The sequence below is a fragment of the Xiphias gladius genome, chromosome 15 (genome assembly GCF_016859285.1).
Source record: "Xiphias gladius isolate SHS-SW01 ecotype Sanya breed wild chromosome 15, ASM1685928v1, whole genome shotgun sequence".
Taxonomy (NCBI): domain Eukaryota; kingdom Metazoa; phylum Chordata; class Actinopteri; order Istiophoriformes; family Xiphiidae; genus Xiphias; species Xiphias gladius.
In genome coordinates, this window is record NC_053414.1 from 12415189 (window position 1) to 12434207 (window position 19019).

The following is a 19019-nucleotide window of genomic DNA, read 5'->3' on the forward strand; positions in this document are numbered from 1 at the left end:
ACTAGTAACATCTCCATGATTTAGTAGAACATGCTTAATATTTAAATACCAGGCATAGCTGACTGGAACCTCCCCAGTATTTATATCAACAGGATGATTAATGAGGAAATGCAATAACGGCAATGCTTGTCACTTGATGAAGGTATTCTTAGAAGGTTGCACTTCCTTGCATTACGCTGGTGAACGTCAAAGCCTCACATTGACCTTCCTTTCCAATGATATGTCCGTCCTGACCCGCTATCACACTGCATCTATGTATGGTGCAGGCAGCACGACTGTGTAAATATGAGCTGACGAAGAATGTACCCTCATCCAAATTATTTTCACCGTATTACAGCTTATAGTTAACTTTTAGTTCTGTACCAAAAGAACCTATATGTGCCACTTTGTAGGAAGCCACTATGTGACTTTCTGCACTAAAGTAAGTCAAGCAGCTTTTAATGAGGGTTTGGAGAGGATCCAGTTAGGTCCTAAAACAGAAAAACGTAAACACACTTCCTTAATATTCCTTCCCTGCCCACGTCAGTGATTAGCATCAATCACACTGAAGCTAATTTATTAAATAGCTAGTAACAGGGACATTTGGAAATGCGTGCAGTCTATAAAACTTTTCATCCCAGCAGAAATTATGATCATTGTCAGTTTGAAAGTCTAATGGAAATGTAAGATGAGCCAGGCAGCTACTGTGTGTATTGGATTTGATGGCCAGTCTAATATAGTATGTGTGTCATAAAAATTGTAATAAATTCATGTTAGAGCAGCTATTTTGACTTTTATATCTGCAGCTATATTTCTCCGAGGTCTTTAATCTGTCGTTTTCTGCTCTGGGTAAGGTTAAACCATTTTCATCTCTCACTGGAGAACTATATCAGTGTTACCCTGGGAAGTCTGGCATCCTCACAGACTCATGCCAACTCTGGCCTCAGTGTCTGACAGCATGTACAATAGAAGTCCGAGAAAGGGAGATTCCCCTCTCTTACACTGGTGTGAACAATGTGGAGGCAGGCAGGGAGGCATGCCATGGTGGTAGATCTGGCCCACCCAGGCTGTGGCCTGCTGTCCCTCTCAGTTGTTCCTCCCTGAGCGAACAAAGCCTACACAGGGAGCAAGGGGAACTTGGAGGGGGAGCAGGGGCTGTTGAGTACAGCTGTCACTCTGATCCACATAATATGGCGGTCTGGCGAGAAGGAGGGTTCGGCACAACAGAGACAGACAGATGGACAGACGGACAGACAAAGACAGAGAGGGATCTTTGCTTTGAAAATTTTGAGCCCAGCCAGAAATCTGTTGCGCTTGTTTTTCCTCTCTCCGAGGTTATGTTATTATGTGACTTTGTATCAATTAGCAGTATATGAGAATGAAGGCTGAGAAAGGGCTAGGAAAAAGAGATATGAAACTGGCCTTTTGAACAGTACTGACGGAGGTAATGCCGGACAACAGTAATTTCCTGTATTGCTTGTACAGCAAAAGAAAGGCACCTGTTGACCACACAGTGTTGTAAACCCACTGAACAGGACACAGAAAATGGCAGATGTCACTTATTCAAATCTCCTCTGTGTTTTTGGCTACATTGCGGTGTGAGCTTTTATTTATTTCTGGAAGTTATTTGCCTATTAATGAAAGTAATGAAATGCAATTTAATTCTGATTTGATTACGAATAAATTACAGGCTGATAAAAAGTCCTCGAACGTGTTTCCATATGATGGCCATGGTGGCAAGGCGTGCAATCCGCTTACATCATTTCATATATGTCAGGTTACGCCTGGGCCTCCAATTCACGCGTACATATCAGGTGGCAGAAATGGAAAGGTGACACATTTCATCAGCCTCTTATTCCCAGTCAGTCACTGCTAAGCTTGCCTGTTTTAACCATTTCTACTAAAATACTGTTAAGTTAAAGAAATGTTTTGAATATAAGTATAGCCCTGAATTTATACCTCAAGAACTGTAGTAGATGACTGCTACCAAATTTCACTCATCAGTATTTTTTAATGCAATAAAAAATACCTTGTTTTTGAAAAACAGGTGTCTCTTATTTAGGACAATATAGTCTGGCAGTGGTATAGCTGTGTCATTCATAAATACTTCATGGTTTTACTCCTTGTACCAATGCAGAAACCTTAAACTGTCTGATTGCTCGATACCAACACAGAGGCAGCATTTTGTCTTGGCCTTGTTCATTTGATAATCCTCTGTGATAGCCACTGACTAAGCTTCTCCTCATATCGGCTCCAAATAGGGTCGGCTGCCAGGACACACTTCCTCCAGCAGAGAAACAATCTGATAATTGAAGCTTGTCGAGGACTTTCTTTTTTTGTAACTGTACATCAGGTTGAAATGAGTGGATTTCTCGTGGAGTTGAGAATTTGATTCCTTCTTGAGTGCAGATTCAGCAAAACTCTTATCAGTCAGACATTTGATTCATTGAGCAGAATACAGGTACTCTATAGTTTCTGAACAGAATTCAACAATTTCATATGTTTTCTAAACGTATTTTATGCATGTACTGCGTCAACAGTTGAAGAATTTGGGGCGAGTAAAAACAGACATGATACATGTTTCCCGTATTTTTAGCCATGACTGTTGGAAACCTGAGCATGGACCATGGTCGAGGGTGGCTGTGCCCACTGGGCTCTGCTCCCCCATGTCGCCTCTTCTTAACCAGTGCAGGCTTGACCAGGGGAGTACTTGCACTCATGTGTCCGTCTGTGTGCGGTAGATGAACAGAATGGACAGAAAAAGAGGTACTCTGATTATTTGAACTTACAGTTGTCTTCGGTCTTCTTGTGAGAAGAAATGAAAACGGGCCTTCGTGTTTATTGTCTCATCATCACATTTTCCAGGTAATTAGCTCCAGCTAAGACATGATCCAATGCTATCATCATTCCACAAAAAAACACTTTTTTGTAATCAGTTCCATCTGAACATGTTTCTGTCTTACGGTGAGTGTGGTGTGTCCATGTTGTGACATGGGCTGGTTTGGCATCAGTGTTGACATGTGGGTTTGAGGAAGTGGCCCCTTTCCCGTCCAGAATACCCACACTCAGCCCCCCGGTGTTTTCATTCTCCCCACTCACACAGCATAAAGACTGCTGCCTCTTTCTTCCCGCTGAGGCAAAACTCAGCTCAATGCTGGTTCATTGTGTGCACAGGCAGAGGCTCCTTTTACAAGTATGATGTCCAGTTCGTCCTTGTGTTTTACAATTCTATGAGACGTATATCAAACCAAATAACAAATTATTAGGGTTGAAACATAGAACACCACGCCTGTCCTACCAAAGTGCTGAATGTTTCTTCTGAACCAATGAAGCTCCCTCACTCCAAGTGTCTTTAAGAGAGTTAGGTCAACAGGGCCGCTGTCAGTGTGACCGGTCGTGCAAGACTAAAGAGAGACTACCCTCAAAGAATCTACTGAGCCTGACCCATTTCACATCTCCCAGGTCACAGGTCACCAGGCTCGTCTCACTGAAGGATAAGACATTAGGGCATTTCACCATGTTTGTTAAAAAAAAAACATTCACATTATGCAGCAGAACCCATAATCTTAAATATCTCTGAAGCAGTCAGTATCAAGTCAATGACCAAAACTGAGTTGACAGTTTGAGGGATTATATGAGTCATGAGATAGCGTGGATTAAGGACAGGATTGGGCCTATAGTTGTGGATCAGTGGCAGGAAGACTGAGTTTTGGATGATTCATGTCGAGTGTTTTGTTCAGATGTGTGTTTTGTGAGCACGGTCTCTCTAACAGATAATACAGAGGAAGTAAATGAAGCCCACTAAGTGTTTTACGTCCAAATTACATGATTCGGGGCTGGAGCAGCGAATATGCCTCACATTTATCTGAAGAATAAGCTGAGGTAATATAAGGTGATATCAGTTTAAGAAAGGGGAATAATGTATATTTGGCAAAACCATAAGTGTGTCTTTGCAGTCACCCTTTGAGGTCAAAGCAAAAAGACGCCTCACTGCTGCTCACACTTAAACTTTATGTTGTTGACAGGGGGAGTGACAGAGCGTGGACATGCCGGGGAGAGGCTGATTCACAAGACGCCAGCTCATTAATGAAAAAAAAAAAAAACTTTGACAGAAATTTTCCATAATGAAAGCATTAGGCAGAGGTGGATGAGAATCAGGGGAAATAACAAGTAAAGCAGCTCTTCTTGAAGCCCTGTGAAGTGCGGTTGAGGGAAGGCCTTGCTATTAAGTTATCATGTTTCCCTTCCAAAATTAAAAGTGCGTCTTTGATTCCTTTTATCCTTTTGCCCAAAGCAGATTGCAGTTTATATGCCTCACTGGCTTCTAATACGAACAAAACAGATTGTATCCTCATTGTACCGTGCAGTCGAGGAGCTCTTTCAAATTAAGTACTGAGGCATTAAGCTTTTTTTCTGTCTTTAGGTGGAAACAAACTAAAGCCCCAGCCTTTCCGGCTCAACTGGGCCTGGATCTCTCTAGAGAGGGAATACTACTTGGTGGACGAGGACGCCAAATTCCTGGAGGTGACACTGAAACGCAGAGGCTACCTGGGGGAAACCTCCTTCGTCAGTAAGTGTTGCCAGTCATTTCTTTAACATCAGTCCTGATATGTGAACTTTGAAATAGATTTTCTTCTCACTGGATTTTGAGCTGAGTGAATTAACTTAATATTTTAGAAATTAATGACTAACTACTATATTTGCATATTATGCATGTTTATGGATTATCTGTAGTGACTTTAGCTAAAGTTGAGAAATGTAATTATTATACCTATGGGGTTTTTTTTGGCCTGGGGTTTTTGACAAAGAAGACATGATTCTTTATTTCTTTTTTCTTTTCAAAATAAAATGTCAACACAACCCACTTATTTAAAATCTGTGCAGATTCTTTTAAGACTGCATGGGGTCCTCATCTTACCCCCATAGATAATCTGCAGTAAATTTACTAGACAACAACCTAGTCTTGTCCTAAATGGTGCAAATCTTTTGTTTCTTGTTTTACTGGTGCTCCATTTCCTCTTTTGTCTGTGAAAGAGGTGTGATTGAGAGTATTTATGATCTTTTGTAGAAAAGGTCAAAAGGAAATGTCAATGTGTTGATCAGTGATACGTGCATGCTACAGATTTATAGAAACATATTTCACCACATATGCTTCTGTCTTTGAAGCTGCAAGAGGCATACAAAGGAACAAACAAGGCAATGCATAACAACATTACACAAACAAATGTGTACGTCCCTCTCCCTCAGGTATTGCCACTAAGGATGGCACAGCCGAGAAGGATAAGGATTTCCGTGGTAAAGCCCAGAAACAGGTCCAGTTCAACCCCGGGCAGACTACAGCTACCTGGAAGGTGAAGATCTTCACAGACCAGGAGTTTGAGAACTCAGAGACCTTTGAGATACAGCTGTCTGACCCAGTCATGGGCGTGCTGGAGTTTCCAGACATTGCCACAGTGGAGATTGTGGATCCTGGAGATGGTAAGAATCTGATACTTGAGTTATATGAAAAATGTTTTATCACCAAAAAAAAACAAACTTGAATAGACCTGAATAGACTTGAATATTTTATTAGTGAGTGAATGAACTCTGATTACTCATCTTTGTTGTCTCTCTTCCAAAACAGAATCGACAGTGTTCATTCCTCAAGCAGAGTTCAGGATCGAGGAGGATATTGGAGAGCTGTTAGTGCCGGTACGGCGCTCAGGAGATGCCAGCCAGGAACTCATGGTTGTTTGTTACACTCAGCAAGGTGAGATGAGCCTGTATGGAGAGAGAAGAATTTACACAAAAATGGCCAAGTGGCAACAGAGACAGAAATTCCGAGTTCAAATAGTGAAGCTTTCATAAGAATGATTACTGTAAATGTATAGTAGTTAAGGTAGGAAATGTGGATATGTAGAAAGCTATTTTTCCTGTTTTCCCTTTTTTTTGTTGTCTTCTTTGTTAACTGTCTGTTTGCAACCGTTTAATTGTACTTTACTGTCTTTATTGTTGTTTTAACCTTTTGTTTTTTTTGCAATTTTTAATCGCTATTGTTAACAGTGTCTTTGTGTGTATACAGTACAATTTTCCCCGCCATTTCACTGACCCAGTATGCCTTCAATCTCTCTACTGCCATAATTCCTCAGCCACGGCCACTGGCACCATACCCAGCACTGTCTTGTCCTATTCTGATTACATCACCCGGCCTGAGGACCACACCAGCGTTCTGCGCTTTGATAAGGACGAGCGCGAGAAACCCTGTCGCATCATCATCATCGATGACTCCCTGTATGAGGAGGAAGAGAGCTTCAATGTCAGCCTCAGCATGCCCATGGGCGGCCAAGTGGGCGCCAACTTCCCAACCGCCAAAGTCACCATCTTGGCAGACAGCGACGATGGTGAGTAGAGTCGCTGTTCACCTGTGAAACTTACCAATATTTTTAACTGGATGGATAGATAGCTACATGAAGACAAGTGGAAGCTCCTTTCTTATTGCAATAGTGAAAAAAAAAATTAAGGTTTCTGATATTGACATATCAACACAGAGAGCAATATCACACATAATGTCATAATGTCTGACAATGAGCGTGGAGCTCAAAACACATAATCCTAATTTTTCCGCCTCTCGGTTTGTCTTCACCTCTGTGTACGCTTTTGTAGGTTTTCCCCTACAGAAGCGTTGAAAAATACAGTAGTTTTACTTTTTGCAAATAAGGAGCCACCATTTCTCTTAAGTCTGGTTCTTTCTTTGGTCTTTGACTAGGATTCATAGGTACTTATGGAAATATGAGGTCAGGGACAGATGGCGTCATGCGCTGTAGTTATAGTGCTACACAGGGTCATGCTAGCAGGTGTGGGTGATCCTCTGGCTCGGTGCCCCTGTGATGCTCTACATTGCCATTTTGTTATCTACACACCATTAATCCAGAAAAGGTGCACAGACAGCACCATAACCACAGTTGCCAAAACAAAAGCCCTGGATACTGTACTTGCCTCAATGGCTTTACAGTATTTTCAGGTTCATTACCTTTTCCAGACTAACTACTCTGTTTACACACTCTGCTTCATTCATCCACTGCGCTGGGTCTGCCGGTGTCTGTCTGTCTGAGAAGATAACAATAGACAGGTGTTGAGATGGCGAATGGCGGCCTCAGTGGACGTTATGCTGCATCTGCCCGTCTGTCAGATAAATGGACTTTAAACCTCGCGGTGTTCCTCGAGCGACCCCTGTCCTCATTGGCAATCAGAGGAGCTCAGGGGGAAACACAGGGCATCCCTTTGTCTGCAGAGACCAAAAGGCAGGAGGTGGAGAGAGAGGGGCTATTGTTCGGGGAATCCAAATGACTGGCATGTTTTTACGCTGTTCCTCTGTTTGATGGTATTCAGTGCAATTCTGACTTTTTGTGCTAAAAATATTAAATTCACTGCATTTCCATTTTCAACTTGAGAAGGAATGCAGTGTTTTAAAGCTATAAATCACAAATTAGTCACTGTCCTTGTACCCCTCGAATTATTAAAATCCTTGAGGTCCTTCTTGTCTTTCTTTTGCAACCAGTTATACCAGACTCATTTTGTCCTCCTCACATTTCTCCTCTGTCTCTCCCACATTTCACCAAGGCTAATTTCCTGCACTTGCCTCTTGTAGTGACAGACCTGCTAACAGAACAAGCATCCCTCCCATGCAATTTGGAACAGAAGTACAAGTGAGGTTTATGTAAAATAACCAGCGTGCATTCCCAGACATGTGAAGAGACTACTCAGTGTAAACCTCTATTGTGGTTCCACTTCTTGGTGGGTCCTGAAGTAACACCCCACCATAAATCTGGTTCTCGGGATGTGTGCGTGCATGTGTGAGTGCGTGCGTGCGCATGTGTGTGTGTGTGTGTGTGTGTGTGCGTGCGTGCGTGCATGCGTGCGTGCGTGCGTGCGTGTGTGTGTGTGTGTGAGTGTGTGTGTGTGTGTGTGTGTGTGTGCAAAGCCATCTGCCTGCCTGAGTAAACTTGTGGTTTGGACTCTCGCCAGCATCAAACCTCTATTGTTGCTGTATTTGTCTGGCTCCCACTGATCTTTAAGGTTGCCATGTCTGCGCTCATTTCCAAATACAACCCCTCTGGTACTAAATAGCTGGCTTGGAGGTCGAAAGGCATCAAAAGTGTGCCAGAGATCCTTCCTTCAGCATCAGTTGTCTGTTGCAATATCAGTCAACTTCTAAATAAACCCTAGATGTGCCAATACTGCTCAAGCAATAACTGAGAACAACTTTATTGTCAAAACTAAGGTTTTTTTTAATCAAGCAACACTTTCACAGAACATTTAAATAGACAAAATGAAATATATCTATATTGGATTGGTTTAAAGTCACACGAACACATCCCAAACTCATTCATTGCTTTATGTGAATAACAGTGTGCACAGACCACTGCTCTGTTATTTATATTATGTATATGATTGGTAAATTTTTTAAAATCTTTTTCAAGTGTTGTTTGATGTCCCCAATGGAGGCAATAGGCTGAACTGCATCATTTAGTTACACTTACAGGATTATGATAAACAATACCACAAGTAAAGACTAGTCATAACGTCAGCAGAAAGACCCAGTTAAGTAATTTAAACAGCAAAAACTATCTAGTTTTCTAATATTTAGTAATATTAGCCGCTGTAAGCAACTAGGTCCGGTCAAATCAGACTAAGTAAGGCTGTGGCAGCAAAACCATTGAGTGTATTTAATTAAGCAAGGGTGTCTTTGATTGGTTATGAGTTAAATTTTTCACTCGCAATAGGAAGAATATGTTATTTTGTTGTTTGTGAGGTTAATACATACTGATAGTCCCCATCAATAAAGTTGTTCCCAATACTTCCTCAGTAAGTTTAGTTTTCAACTTCTGGATTACCTCCCTGGCAGCAAGTCAGGTAATTTAGGTACCACTTGCTAATAAGGCACCCTTTATAATGGGTTGATGTGTTGTAACCAATAGCTTTAGTAGCGGTTACTTAATAAATTACGAATGCTTTCAAAATTAGCCAAAAGCCATTAATGTGGACAGCCTTTGGGATGCCAATTTTTGAAATATCCCTTGCTTACCCCACACTTGCTTTCTCTCTTAATTCATCATAAAATTCTTCAAGTTTCTTCATTTATAACTGCAGATTTGATGACTGATTAGAAAGGGAGAAACCCTGAGCATTTATGAATAGATTACCAACATGTAATCCTGCCATATTACCAAAAACAAAGTGATTTTTCACAACCTGGCACCCCAAATCTTATGCTTGATGATGGTTTACAACTGATCTATAAAGCATTAGTAAATAATCTGCCAAGCATAAATAATGCCTATAGCTACTATTCACAAGTCCCTTATTTGTTACAGTAATTTACACTGCAAATTTCTCTGTCTGTACCTTTTCTTTCTTTCTTTCTTCTTTAGTTTATAGCCCAGAAAAGATGGCCCAAATCTGCACCTCTGTCAGTTGATCTTTAAGAAGACTGGCTGGACAGAGTGTGATGAAAATGAGGTTTATACCATAGTGAGGAGAGATGAATTGACAATGTGTTCCAGGGGTCTGAATTCTTGCCCTCTCCCTTTGCAAAGTGGAAGGTTGCCTCTCTGTCTCTGCCACCCCCTCTCCATAGTGCTTATCAGCTGCTCTATCATCAGAACATCCCTTCACTCGTGCATCACTCTGTGCACACACAAGCCCACGCCTCATTCTTCAGGTGTATCCTCAGCCCTCTGGCACTGAGTTCAGACAGAGCTGTCTGGATTTAGAGTGGGGGAGGAACGTGGAAGGAGGACAGGATAAGAGGGATGATAGCTCTCTTCCTGTGCTGAGTCAAAAATGAGGGAGTTTACTCAGCTATTCATGTCAGTCGGTCCCTGAACCTGATCGCAAAGCCACAAAATATGTAGTCTAATTATACTCAGAAATTAACCACAAATATGCAAATGTCCAGGGTCGATTGACAGTTTATGTTGCTCTGTCCCTCTAAAAGACACTCTTGTAATGAAAAACAGCAAAAATAAAATATATAGGTTATGATAAAATGACACGATGGTAAAGCTATTTCAAGTGATCTTTTGGCAGCTACTTCGGCAGGACTTTTCAGTAAAGAAAGAACTGGCCAAAGGCAGGGTTGAATCTGTACCATGGCTAATCTTTTTCCCATTGTACTTTTCTATTTTTCCCAAATCCCACAGAGCCTTCGTTGTACTTTGGAGAACCTGAGTATGTTGTGGAGGAGAGTTCAGGCTACGTTGAGGTGAAGGTTTGGAGGACAGGAACCGATCTGTCCAAGACGGCTACTGTCACCGTCCGCTCCAGGAAGAGCGATCCCGTCTCTGCAGAAGGTAAAATCGGCAGGTGGACAGAATCAGCAGCACTCAGTCGTGATTTTGCATTGCAGTGTTAATTCATGGCTTCCTCTCCATCTGACAGCTGGACTAGACTACGTCGGCATTAGTCGCAACCTAGACTTTGCTCCTGGAGTGACAATGCAGACATTTAGAGTGACCATCCTGGATGATCTGGGTCAGCCGGAGCTAGAGGGGCCTGAGACCTTTGACCTTGTCTTACGGATGCCCATGAACGCTGTGTTAGGAGAACCAAGCAAGACCACCATCACCATCAATGATACCGTCACTGACGGTAAGTGTCAAATACCGAAACAAAACATATACTGAATATTTATGGTATGTCCATGTCTACAACAATTTATTTATTTTTACCATATTCCATATGAAATGATATAATGCTGATATAATTTCTACGATTGTTGGTAAAATCTTTTATATCGAATAAACTGATTTCACAGTTCATGCACAATTCTGGAACAATTTGTGGCGCTGTAGTTTTATCCCCCTATTAAGCATTCATAAGCAGTATATAAACATCAGCTAATTAAAAAAGTGTTTATGTCCTAATATGGGTGTAATTTTTTTAAATACATTTATAGATAACAAACTACAAGACATCTGCATATTGGCTTATATCAATTTTTTTTAAAGTCTGTTATGAAACATGTATTAACTGTTGTATATAATCATTCACAGATGACATCATTATACATTATTGAAAAAAAATACCTGTCTTATACTGCGTTATTAGTGATGCATGCTTCATAGCAGTTATATTGTTTATAGACACGTGCTAATAAATGTTAAATGGAGGAGAGTGATTGAAATACAGAGCTACAGAATACTTCACATCTTTGTGTAAATTACCATCACTGGCTTCACTCTCACTGAATTTGAGTGAAGCCAGTGATGGCTTCACTCAAATTCAGTGAGACTCAATTGTAAGAGATTGATTATTGTCCTTACAGTGCCAAAGCTTCAGTTTAAGGAAGGCAGCTACAAGGTGGATGAGTCTGATGGGGAGGTAAAAGCCATAGTGTACCGTAGTGGAGACGTCAGCCTCGGGTCCACAGTGCGCTGTTACACTCGCCAGGGCTCGGCTCAGGTCATGATGGACTACAGTGAGAGGCCCAATACTGATGCGTCAATCATCACTTTCCAACCAGGTGAGACGCCTTTCTCCGCTTTAATCTATCTGTTCCACTATATCCTGCTGCAGTTAACTAAGCATGTTAACAATCCTTCTGTAGGGGAGACTGAGAAGCCGTGTGTGGTTAGCCTGATGGACAACTCTGTCCATGAAGAGGACGAGGAGTTTCGCTTGGTCCTGGGAACTCCAAAGAGCAAGTCTCCGTATGGAGCCTCTATCGGGGAACAGAAGGAAGCACTGGTCACAATCACAGATGAGAAGGACAGTAAGTGCTTTACCAGCTTAAAAAGGATATATTTTAAGAACTGTAAAATGTTTCAATGAACCAAGATTCATTAAAACACTCAGGGCCAAAATATTCTAATAACTTCAAGACAAAAGTAACATATAAATAAGAGTAAAGGGATTCACTCATGTGGATGCGAAGAATAAATTGCTCTCACCTCTTTTTAAGAACTACTGCTGAGGTGCTCTTGAGCAAAGCACTATATCCATAACTGCTTCAGCTGAGCCAGTAAGGAGAAAGTGTGTTCATACCAAGTAGGCTAAAAATGTCAAGCAGGACACTGATGCAAATAAGTACAAATGACTTTGGAACCATGAATCATTGAAAGTGAAGAATCTGACTAAGTTGAAGTAGTTTACTGTATCTGACAACAAGGAAATCTCCAACAAATGGCAACAGGAAACTCTCCGTTACTTTGCCATATTTTCACATTCCCAGAAGCAAGTAAACCACTTGTTGTGTTATTCTGTTCCTCTGTTGAAATTTGAAGTTCAGATCATCCCGTTTACATAATATGGTGTTTGTACTCATGAGTTGACTTTGTTTCCTGTTCTAGAGCCCATCATCCGCTTCTCTGAGATCAAGTACAGTGTGCGTGAACCCCAGGTCAAAGGAGAGGTGGCAATAGTGAAGATTCCTATCCTGCGTATTGGAGACACCTCAAAGGTCTCAGTGGTGAGAGTGCACACCAAAGATGGCTCTGCAACCTCTGGAGATGACTACAACCCACTGTCAGAGGGTAGGAATTGGTTTAGTGGCTACAAAGTGACACAGTAGCTTGCACAGTGCCTCCTGATAAAAAATTTATGTTGGAGATTTTTGTGTTTTTGATCGTTCCTCACTTCATTTTCTGGGTTTCTAAGATGTCGAGTTCAAGGAGGGCGAGAGGGAACACTTTGTGGAGATTGAGATCCTATATGACGGTCAGAGAGAGATGAGAGAGGCCTTCACTGTACACATGAAGCCTGATGACAACATGGTGGCTGAAATACAGGTGAGACACACAAGCGGACACACACAATCAAATATAAACCAGTAGCAGCTCCTGTGTATGCACACGTACAGTGCGGCACATCCACACACGTGAGCATGCGCCCTGTCATGTCAGCCTGTGTTAAAATAGCCAGGCAGCAGCTGGCATTGCTGTCAGCACGCCTGAACCACAGAGTCTTATAAAAAGCTTTTCCCTCTGGAATGAGATGCTGAGGGGAATGTTCCAGAAGAGTCAAACAGCAGACGAACCTATAAACAGTACTGTGACATTCTACCCACATACTCCACATCAGGCATGTGCTGTTCACATGGCAGAAATAGGTTACCTCTGACTAAATTGTTTTTCGCTTTTACTGTAGACGAAAGAATGGCTAATTGAACGAGAAAGGCCTCAGAGAGCCACGATTAATGCTGTACAATCCTCATAATTAGTTGTTCTAATAACAGAAAATCTTTATGCGGTTACACATCAGCACGTGTCTCTTCAGACACGTGCTGATGTTTTGGAGAATACTGAAATCCAGTCAGGGAATATATGGGCTTTGTGCAAGAAGTAGCCATAAATTAAAGTTTGTCAGTGTCATGATTACTGAGTTGTTACCCTGTAAATTGATCATGTCGCTGCAGCACCGCATGTACCGTAAAGAATGTGAAATGCCATCGATTTTTGCAGGGTAGCTCAGAGTTTTTTCACTGTGTTTTTTCAGTGCTGTACAATGCACACTGCACTGAAAAGCTATGGCATTCGCTGTATATACTGGCTACCAGTCTTAGGAAAATTGTATTGTATATCACAGTAAACAAACTTTCTTTGGCTTCATTCACATACGCTAGGCAATAAAATTAGTGAAGACTGGATGCAATGTGTTAGGCAAATACCAAAGAGAATGTCATAGATTTGCCTTGAATCAAGGCATTTTAAGAAAAACGAAATCGTACCCGTGCCCCACCAACACTGGTTTGGGAGTTGTGTTTGGGGAATAAGTGTTTTGTAAATGGCTACACGGTAGCAGTATCTTTATCAGAATCTAATAAGTTCTTCCTTTGTCCATGGACTGGAGCGAAAACGTAACCTCAGTGGCAGAGGTAATGAATTAAATTACATGTGAAATAGGTTCATCTAAAGTGTTGGTCAGTTTTTAAAAATGACAACCAGCTAACGACGCCTTTCTTCTTCTTGCTAGATGAACAAGGCCATTGTGTACATTGAGGAAGTGGACAGTGTCGCAGACGTTACCTTCCCTGCAGTGCCCCAGGTGGTTTCCCTGCTCATGTATGATGACACTGTTAAAACCAAAGACAAGCCCCACCCGCCCAATGGATACCCTGTTGTGTGTGTGACGGTGAGTAGGATGCTACTTTGTCCACACTGCTCTAAAGCTTACCAACCAAACCAATCATTTTTTTTTCTGTTTCAGTGCTGATTATCATTTAGATAGTACTGGCATTATTGTCTAACAATTTCAAGTGGAAACATATATTCATTCAGCATCTGTTTTGCCCTCTCTGGCAGGCCTGCAACCCTAAGTACCACGACTTTGATAAAACCGGTTCCATCTGCTCTGCGGAGAACATTAACGACACTCTAACCCAGTACCGCTGGCTGGTCAGCGCTCCCACTGGGTCAGATGGAGTGACCAGCCCCATGAGGGAGGTGGACACTAACACTTTTTTCACCAACACCAAGTCCATCACCTTAGATTCAATCTACTTCCAAGCTGGCTCCAGGGTTCAGTGTGCAGCAAGAGCCTTCAATGCCAACGGAGATGCAGGCCTGGAGCTATCCAGTCCCATTGTTGTAATCAGCAAGGAGGAAGGTGAGTGTCTGGCAGAAGAGACTTGGGTGATTAGTGCAGATTTATGCTGGGTATGGAGTTAATTGGTTTAACTGACCTAAACTCTTTGCAGGTATGTGTCAGCCTCGTATCCCAGGTACGGTTGGAGCTGAACCTTTCTCCGCTAAGATCCGGTACACAGGCCCAGATGACCCGGACTTCCCCAACCTGATCAAACTGACTGTCAACATGCCTCACATGGATGGTGAACAGTAAACCTTTGTGCAACTTTTGATATATGAGGATTATTATTTATTCATCTCAATTTTGTGTGATAAGAACAAGATAAGAACAAGCTTTCCCCTCTTGACAGGCATGTTACCAGTGATCTCCACAAGACCTCTGTCCAACTTTGAGCTTACCCTGAGCCCAGACGGCACACGTGTGGGCAACCACCGCTGCTCCAACTTACTGGACTTCAATGAGATCCAAACCGGCCATGGCTTCATCACTGATGCAACAAAGAACCCGGAAATCATTGGCGAGACTTCGCCCTACCAATACAGTGCTATCATACGTTCAGCCAACTCTCTGCGCTTCTACAGGAACCTGAACTTAGAGGCCTGCCTCTGGGAGTTCACCAGCTACTACGACATGTCAGAGCTGCTGAATGACTGCGGAGGCTCCATAGGCACCGATGGACAGGTAGGAAATACATAAAGGCAAAAAAACCAAAAGAGATTCAGATATTCTTAAGACCTGGTCACTCCAGCATTTGCAACTGGACTAAGATTCAAAATTCATTCATTTGTGAAATTGCCGCCATCAGTGGATTTGCTCGCAAGGGCAAAGTAAATCCATGCTAATTTTGTATGTGGAGTTCAACTTTAGAGAACTTTGACAGGCAAGTGTGCACCGTTGACAAATTGCAAAGTATGTCGACAGTGACAATCAAAAATGTAGGACATTATTGTAGCTTGTACCATCCATCTTTATTATACCTCCGCTGTTGGAGTATAAACGTCCTACAATTCTGCAATGTGTGTTTTCCCACTTATTTAGGTGCTGAACCTCGTGCAGTCCTACGTCACCGTGCGCGTTCCACTCTTTGTGTCCTACGTCTTCCACTCTCCTGTGGCTGTGGGAGGCTGGCAGCACTTTGACCTGCAGTCAGAGCTCAAGCTCACCTTTGTGTATGATACAGCTATTCTGTGGCAGGACGGCATCGGCAGCCCTCCTGAAGCTGAGCTACAAGGTACGACCAATGCTGCTCCTCGCTGGTGCTGACACAGGGAGAAAAAATGTACATCCATTTGGCAAGCACTGTAAAACTTTATTCTCTGTTCTAATAGGAGCCATGTTCCCCACAAGTATGCGTATAAATGAGGAGGGCCGTCTGGTGGTCAACTTCAAGACCGAGGCTCGCTTCAGAGGACAGTTTGTTATGTCTCATCCAGGTAAGAGCGTGGTGCCCATACGCACACACACACCCTAAATCTATCTTGTGTGGTCATTCTATACAAGCAGCCTCCTATTGGATTACCCTATGGCCCACGTCCTCTCCTCATCTATTTCTGGAGTTCCACATTAGGGGTCCTTCCTGTGTGAAAGTGCCAGAGGTCACTTCAGCAAATGTCAAAATCACCCTGCAGCGTATACAGTTAGGAAGCAAGTGGCACAAACAATACAAATGGTCGCTCTATAAATAAAATAGGTGGACAACATCACAAGTTTTAGACAATGGAGCTTTAAAGATTTGTGACTATGTACATTGGTTGTTTTCAGGCACCAGCATGTCATCCATGGTGATGTGTGCTGACCACCTTGGGCTGACCTTCTCTCTCGCCCTGGTCAGGACTGAGCCTACCTACAACCAGCCCATGCAGCAGTGGAGTTTTGTCTCAGACTTTGCTGTGAGTCATTTCCTGCCGTAGTGAAGAATTCGCAAACTTAACACAAATGACTAACGTTGCTCCTGTGTTTCTGTGGGACATATAGGTGCGAGACTACTCTGGGACCTACACAGTGAAGTTGATCCCCTGCATTGCCTCCCCCAATGGGGAGTTTAGCATCCCTCCTGTCTGCCACCCAAGAGAGCCTATTACCTTTGACATGGACATACGCTTCCAGCAGGTTAGCCTGGATATCCTGACAAAAATCCCCTAGCATTATTTATTTCTTTTACAGTAGTGAGAAAACATATTTTTTTAAAAGATTTTTTTGGAACACACTACAGAAAGACCATCTTAACTGTCATTTAGACTTTAAAATATGATTAATATGGTTTTATTGTTTTCTAGGGCAGTTACGTTTGTCAGGAAAAGTTTTAAATATCTAAATATCTCAAAACAAATCAGAATGAACCACTTCAGGAAGTTTCTTCTTCAAGAAACATGTTGATTTGCACAGGAAACAAGTTATACTATCCTGTCCCTGAGGGTGGATTTGTTAACAAATACAACATTTACTACAAAATTACTTGTTAAGATGGGTGCTTTTTGCCACATCTTCCAATTTCATGAACGCCCGTCTGTTCTGTGTATGGTAACCCTTGTTATGTGCTCCAGGTGAGTGACCCAGTGGCAGCTGAGTTTAGCCTCAACACTCAGATGTTCCTGCTGTCCAAGAGGGAGTTGTGGTTGTCTGATGGCTCCATGGGCTTTGGAGAAGGGACCGATGCTGCTTTTTCAGAGGGTACTACAGCACTGCCATCTAGTGGTTTTAAGTAACATTACAGCTGAGGACCATGACCCCATGCCGTAGTCCCTCTTACCATTTCATCTGTCCTTTGCTTCAGGCTCCATGATCTACGGTCGTGTGATGGTGGACCCAGTCCAGAACCTGGGTGACTCCTTCTCCTGCAGCATTGAGAAGGTCTTCCTCTGCACAGGAGCAGATGGTTACGTTCCCAAATACAACCCCACTAACAAGGAGTATGGATGCCTGGCAGATGCTCCATCTCTGCTTTACAGATTCAAGATCCTGGTAAGATGTAAAGGACAATACTTGAGGGTGTTGTGGGAGCCAAAAGAAGTAGATCTCCTTTCTGATTTCTGTGTGTGTTGTTCTGCAGGACAAGGCCCAGCCAGAGACTCAAGCTTCAGCTTTTGGTGATGTTGCTTTTAAGGCTACGCTGGCCCAAGACACAACTGGAGCTCTGCCTTTGGTCAAACAACCGGGATCAGATGGCTTCACACTGTCCTCTTCTCCACTCTTCCAGGTTTTGATTAATATCAAACCATATTCGTGCATTGTAAACACATAAACATGGAAGGAATAAGCTCAAAAATCTTTCTTCTCTAGGTGGCCGCTGGTCGAGAATGGTTCATCCACACTATCTACACTGTCCGCTCCAGAGAAAACGCCAACCGCAACATTGGCAAGCGCAGTGTGGAGTATCTCCATCACAGCGTATCCTCTGTTGAGCAGCCCCAGGGCTCCGACAGAGCCACTCGCCACCGCCGTGCCGCCCCTGCTTTCTCTGGCCCTGCTCTGGCCCAGGACATCGGTGTCGAAAACAACCGGGGAACCAACATTCAGCACATCGGTCTGGACCGAACAGACCGCATGGTGGTCAGCCAGCACCAACCCTGGTCCCCTAACCGTGACCCTCTCCTGGATCGCCCCTTGCTGGAGAGCTCTGGCAGAGAGGCCGCTGACACCTCAACCCTGCCCATGTTAGTGGGCCTCGCAGGTCTGATCCTTCTCATCTGCCTCATCGCCACCATTGTCATTCTGCTGCTGCGGCGCAAAAAGAGGGAAAAGAAAACCCAGTTCCCTCCTTACACCACCTCCTCCTCTTCTGCCTACAGTGGCTACAGCCAAGGCCCAGTGGGCATGTTGGGGAGTTCAGACAGCTCTGAGGTCTAGATGTGGACAGCCTCCACCTCAAACACCTGCCCCCTATTACAAAGACTATGATAGTCTCCTTCACCATTGTGCCTTCAATGCCCAACTCTTGTAGCACTGAAGAGCCCAGAACAACCTGTGGACAGCAGAATGTCAGTGCTTGGGGCCCACATGCAGAGAATGCACCAGAGCTTTCTGAGACTTACTGATCTCTGATGATGGTTAGTTCTTGCTGTAATGTGCTATAGGCTCTTGCCTTTTTAGGAGCCTATTCTTACATCATGGATGTACGTAGAGGCCCCCAAAATATTCACCTGCTTCAGTGGTTGCCAAGTTGTAAAATACCCCTCTTTATCCAGTGTTTGCAAATGCATGAAAATCCCGATTTAGTAGATGCTATTATTTACAAAGTAAAAGCAACCATTCTAAAACTTCATGAAAGAATTGATGTTCTTCCTTTAAAGATAATTAGTTTTCCAAGTTTTTTATTACTGTAATTTACTGTGTTCGTCATTTTGTTTCGTGGAGAATAGAGCAAAATGGACTGAATGTTAGTTGAAGCTGACCTTAATGAATGATAATGTGATAAATGATTTTTAGTATTGCTATTTTTTGTCGTGCATTAAAAAGCGTGCAGTATACTTGCCCAC

The 19019-nt window shown here is 42.9% G+C and overlaps 1 protein-coding gene across 1 annotated transcript in view; it reads left to right on the plus strand.

Moving 5' to 3' along the window:
• Window positions 1-18390, plus strand: part of frem3 (Fras1 related extracellular matrix 3) — a 30772-nt gene extending 12382 nt beyond the window's left edge. Inside the window, exons 3-24 of the mRNA XM_040146583.1 lie at window positions 4403-4549; window positions 5227-5457; window positions 5603-5728; window positions 6108-6359; window positions 10161-10310; window positions 10399-10608; window positions 11285-11482; window positions 11567-11731; window positions 12309-12491; window positions 12616-12746; window positions 13930-14088; window positions 14259-14562; window positions 14654-14785; window positions 14894-15225; window positions 15583-15775; window positions 15873-15977; window positions 16306-16433; window positions 16519-16653; window positions 17088-17214; window positions 17318-17505; window positions 17594-17740; window positions 17824-18390. Coding sequence (XP_040002517.1) covers window positions 4403-4549; window positions 5227-5457; window positions 5603-5728; window positions 6108-6359; window positions 10161-10310; window positions 10399-10608; window positions 11285-11482; window positions 11567-11731; window positions 12309-12491; window positions 12616-12746; window positions 13930-14088; window positions 14259-14562; window positions 14654-14785; window positions 14894-15225; window positions 15583-15775; window positions 15873-15977; window positions 16306-16433; window positions 16519-16653; window positions 17088-17214; window positions 17318-17505; window positions 17594-17740; window positions 17824-18390 — 4310 coding nt within the window. The remainder of the gene's footprint in view (window positions 1-4402; window positions 4550-5226; window positions 5458-5602; window positions 5729-6107; window positions 6360-10160; window positions 10311-10398; window positions 10609-11284; window positions 11483-11566; window positions 11732-12308; window positions 12492-12615; window positions 12747-13929; window positions 14089-14258; window positions 14563-14653; window positions 14786-14893; window positions 15226-15582; window positions 15776-15872; window positions 15978-16305; window positions 16434-16518; window positions 16654-17087; window positions 17215-17317; window positions 17506-17593; window positions 17741-17823) is intronic.
• The last annotated feature ends 629 nt before the right edge of the window (window positions 18391-19019 follow it).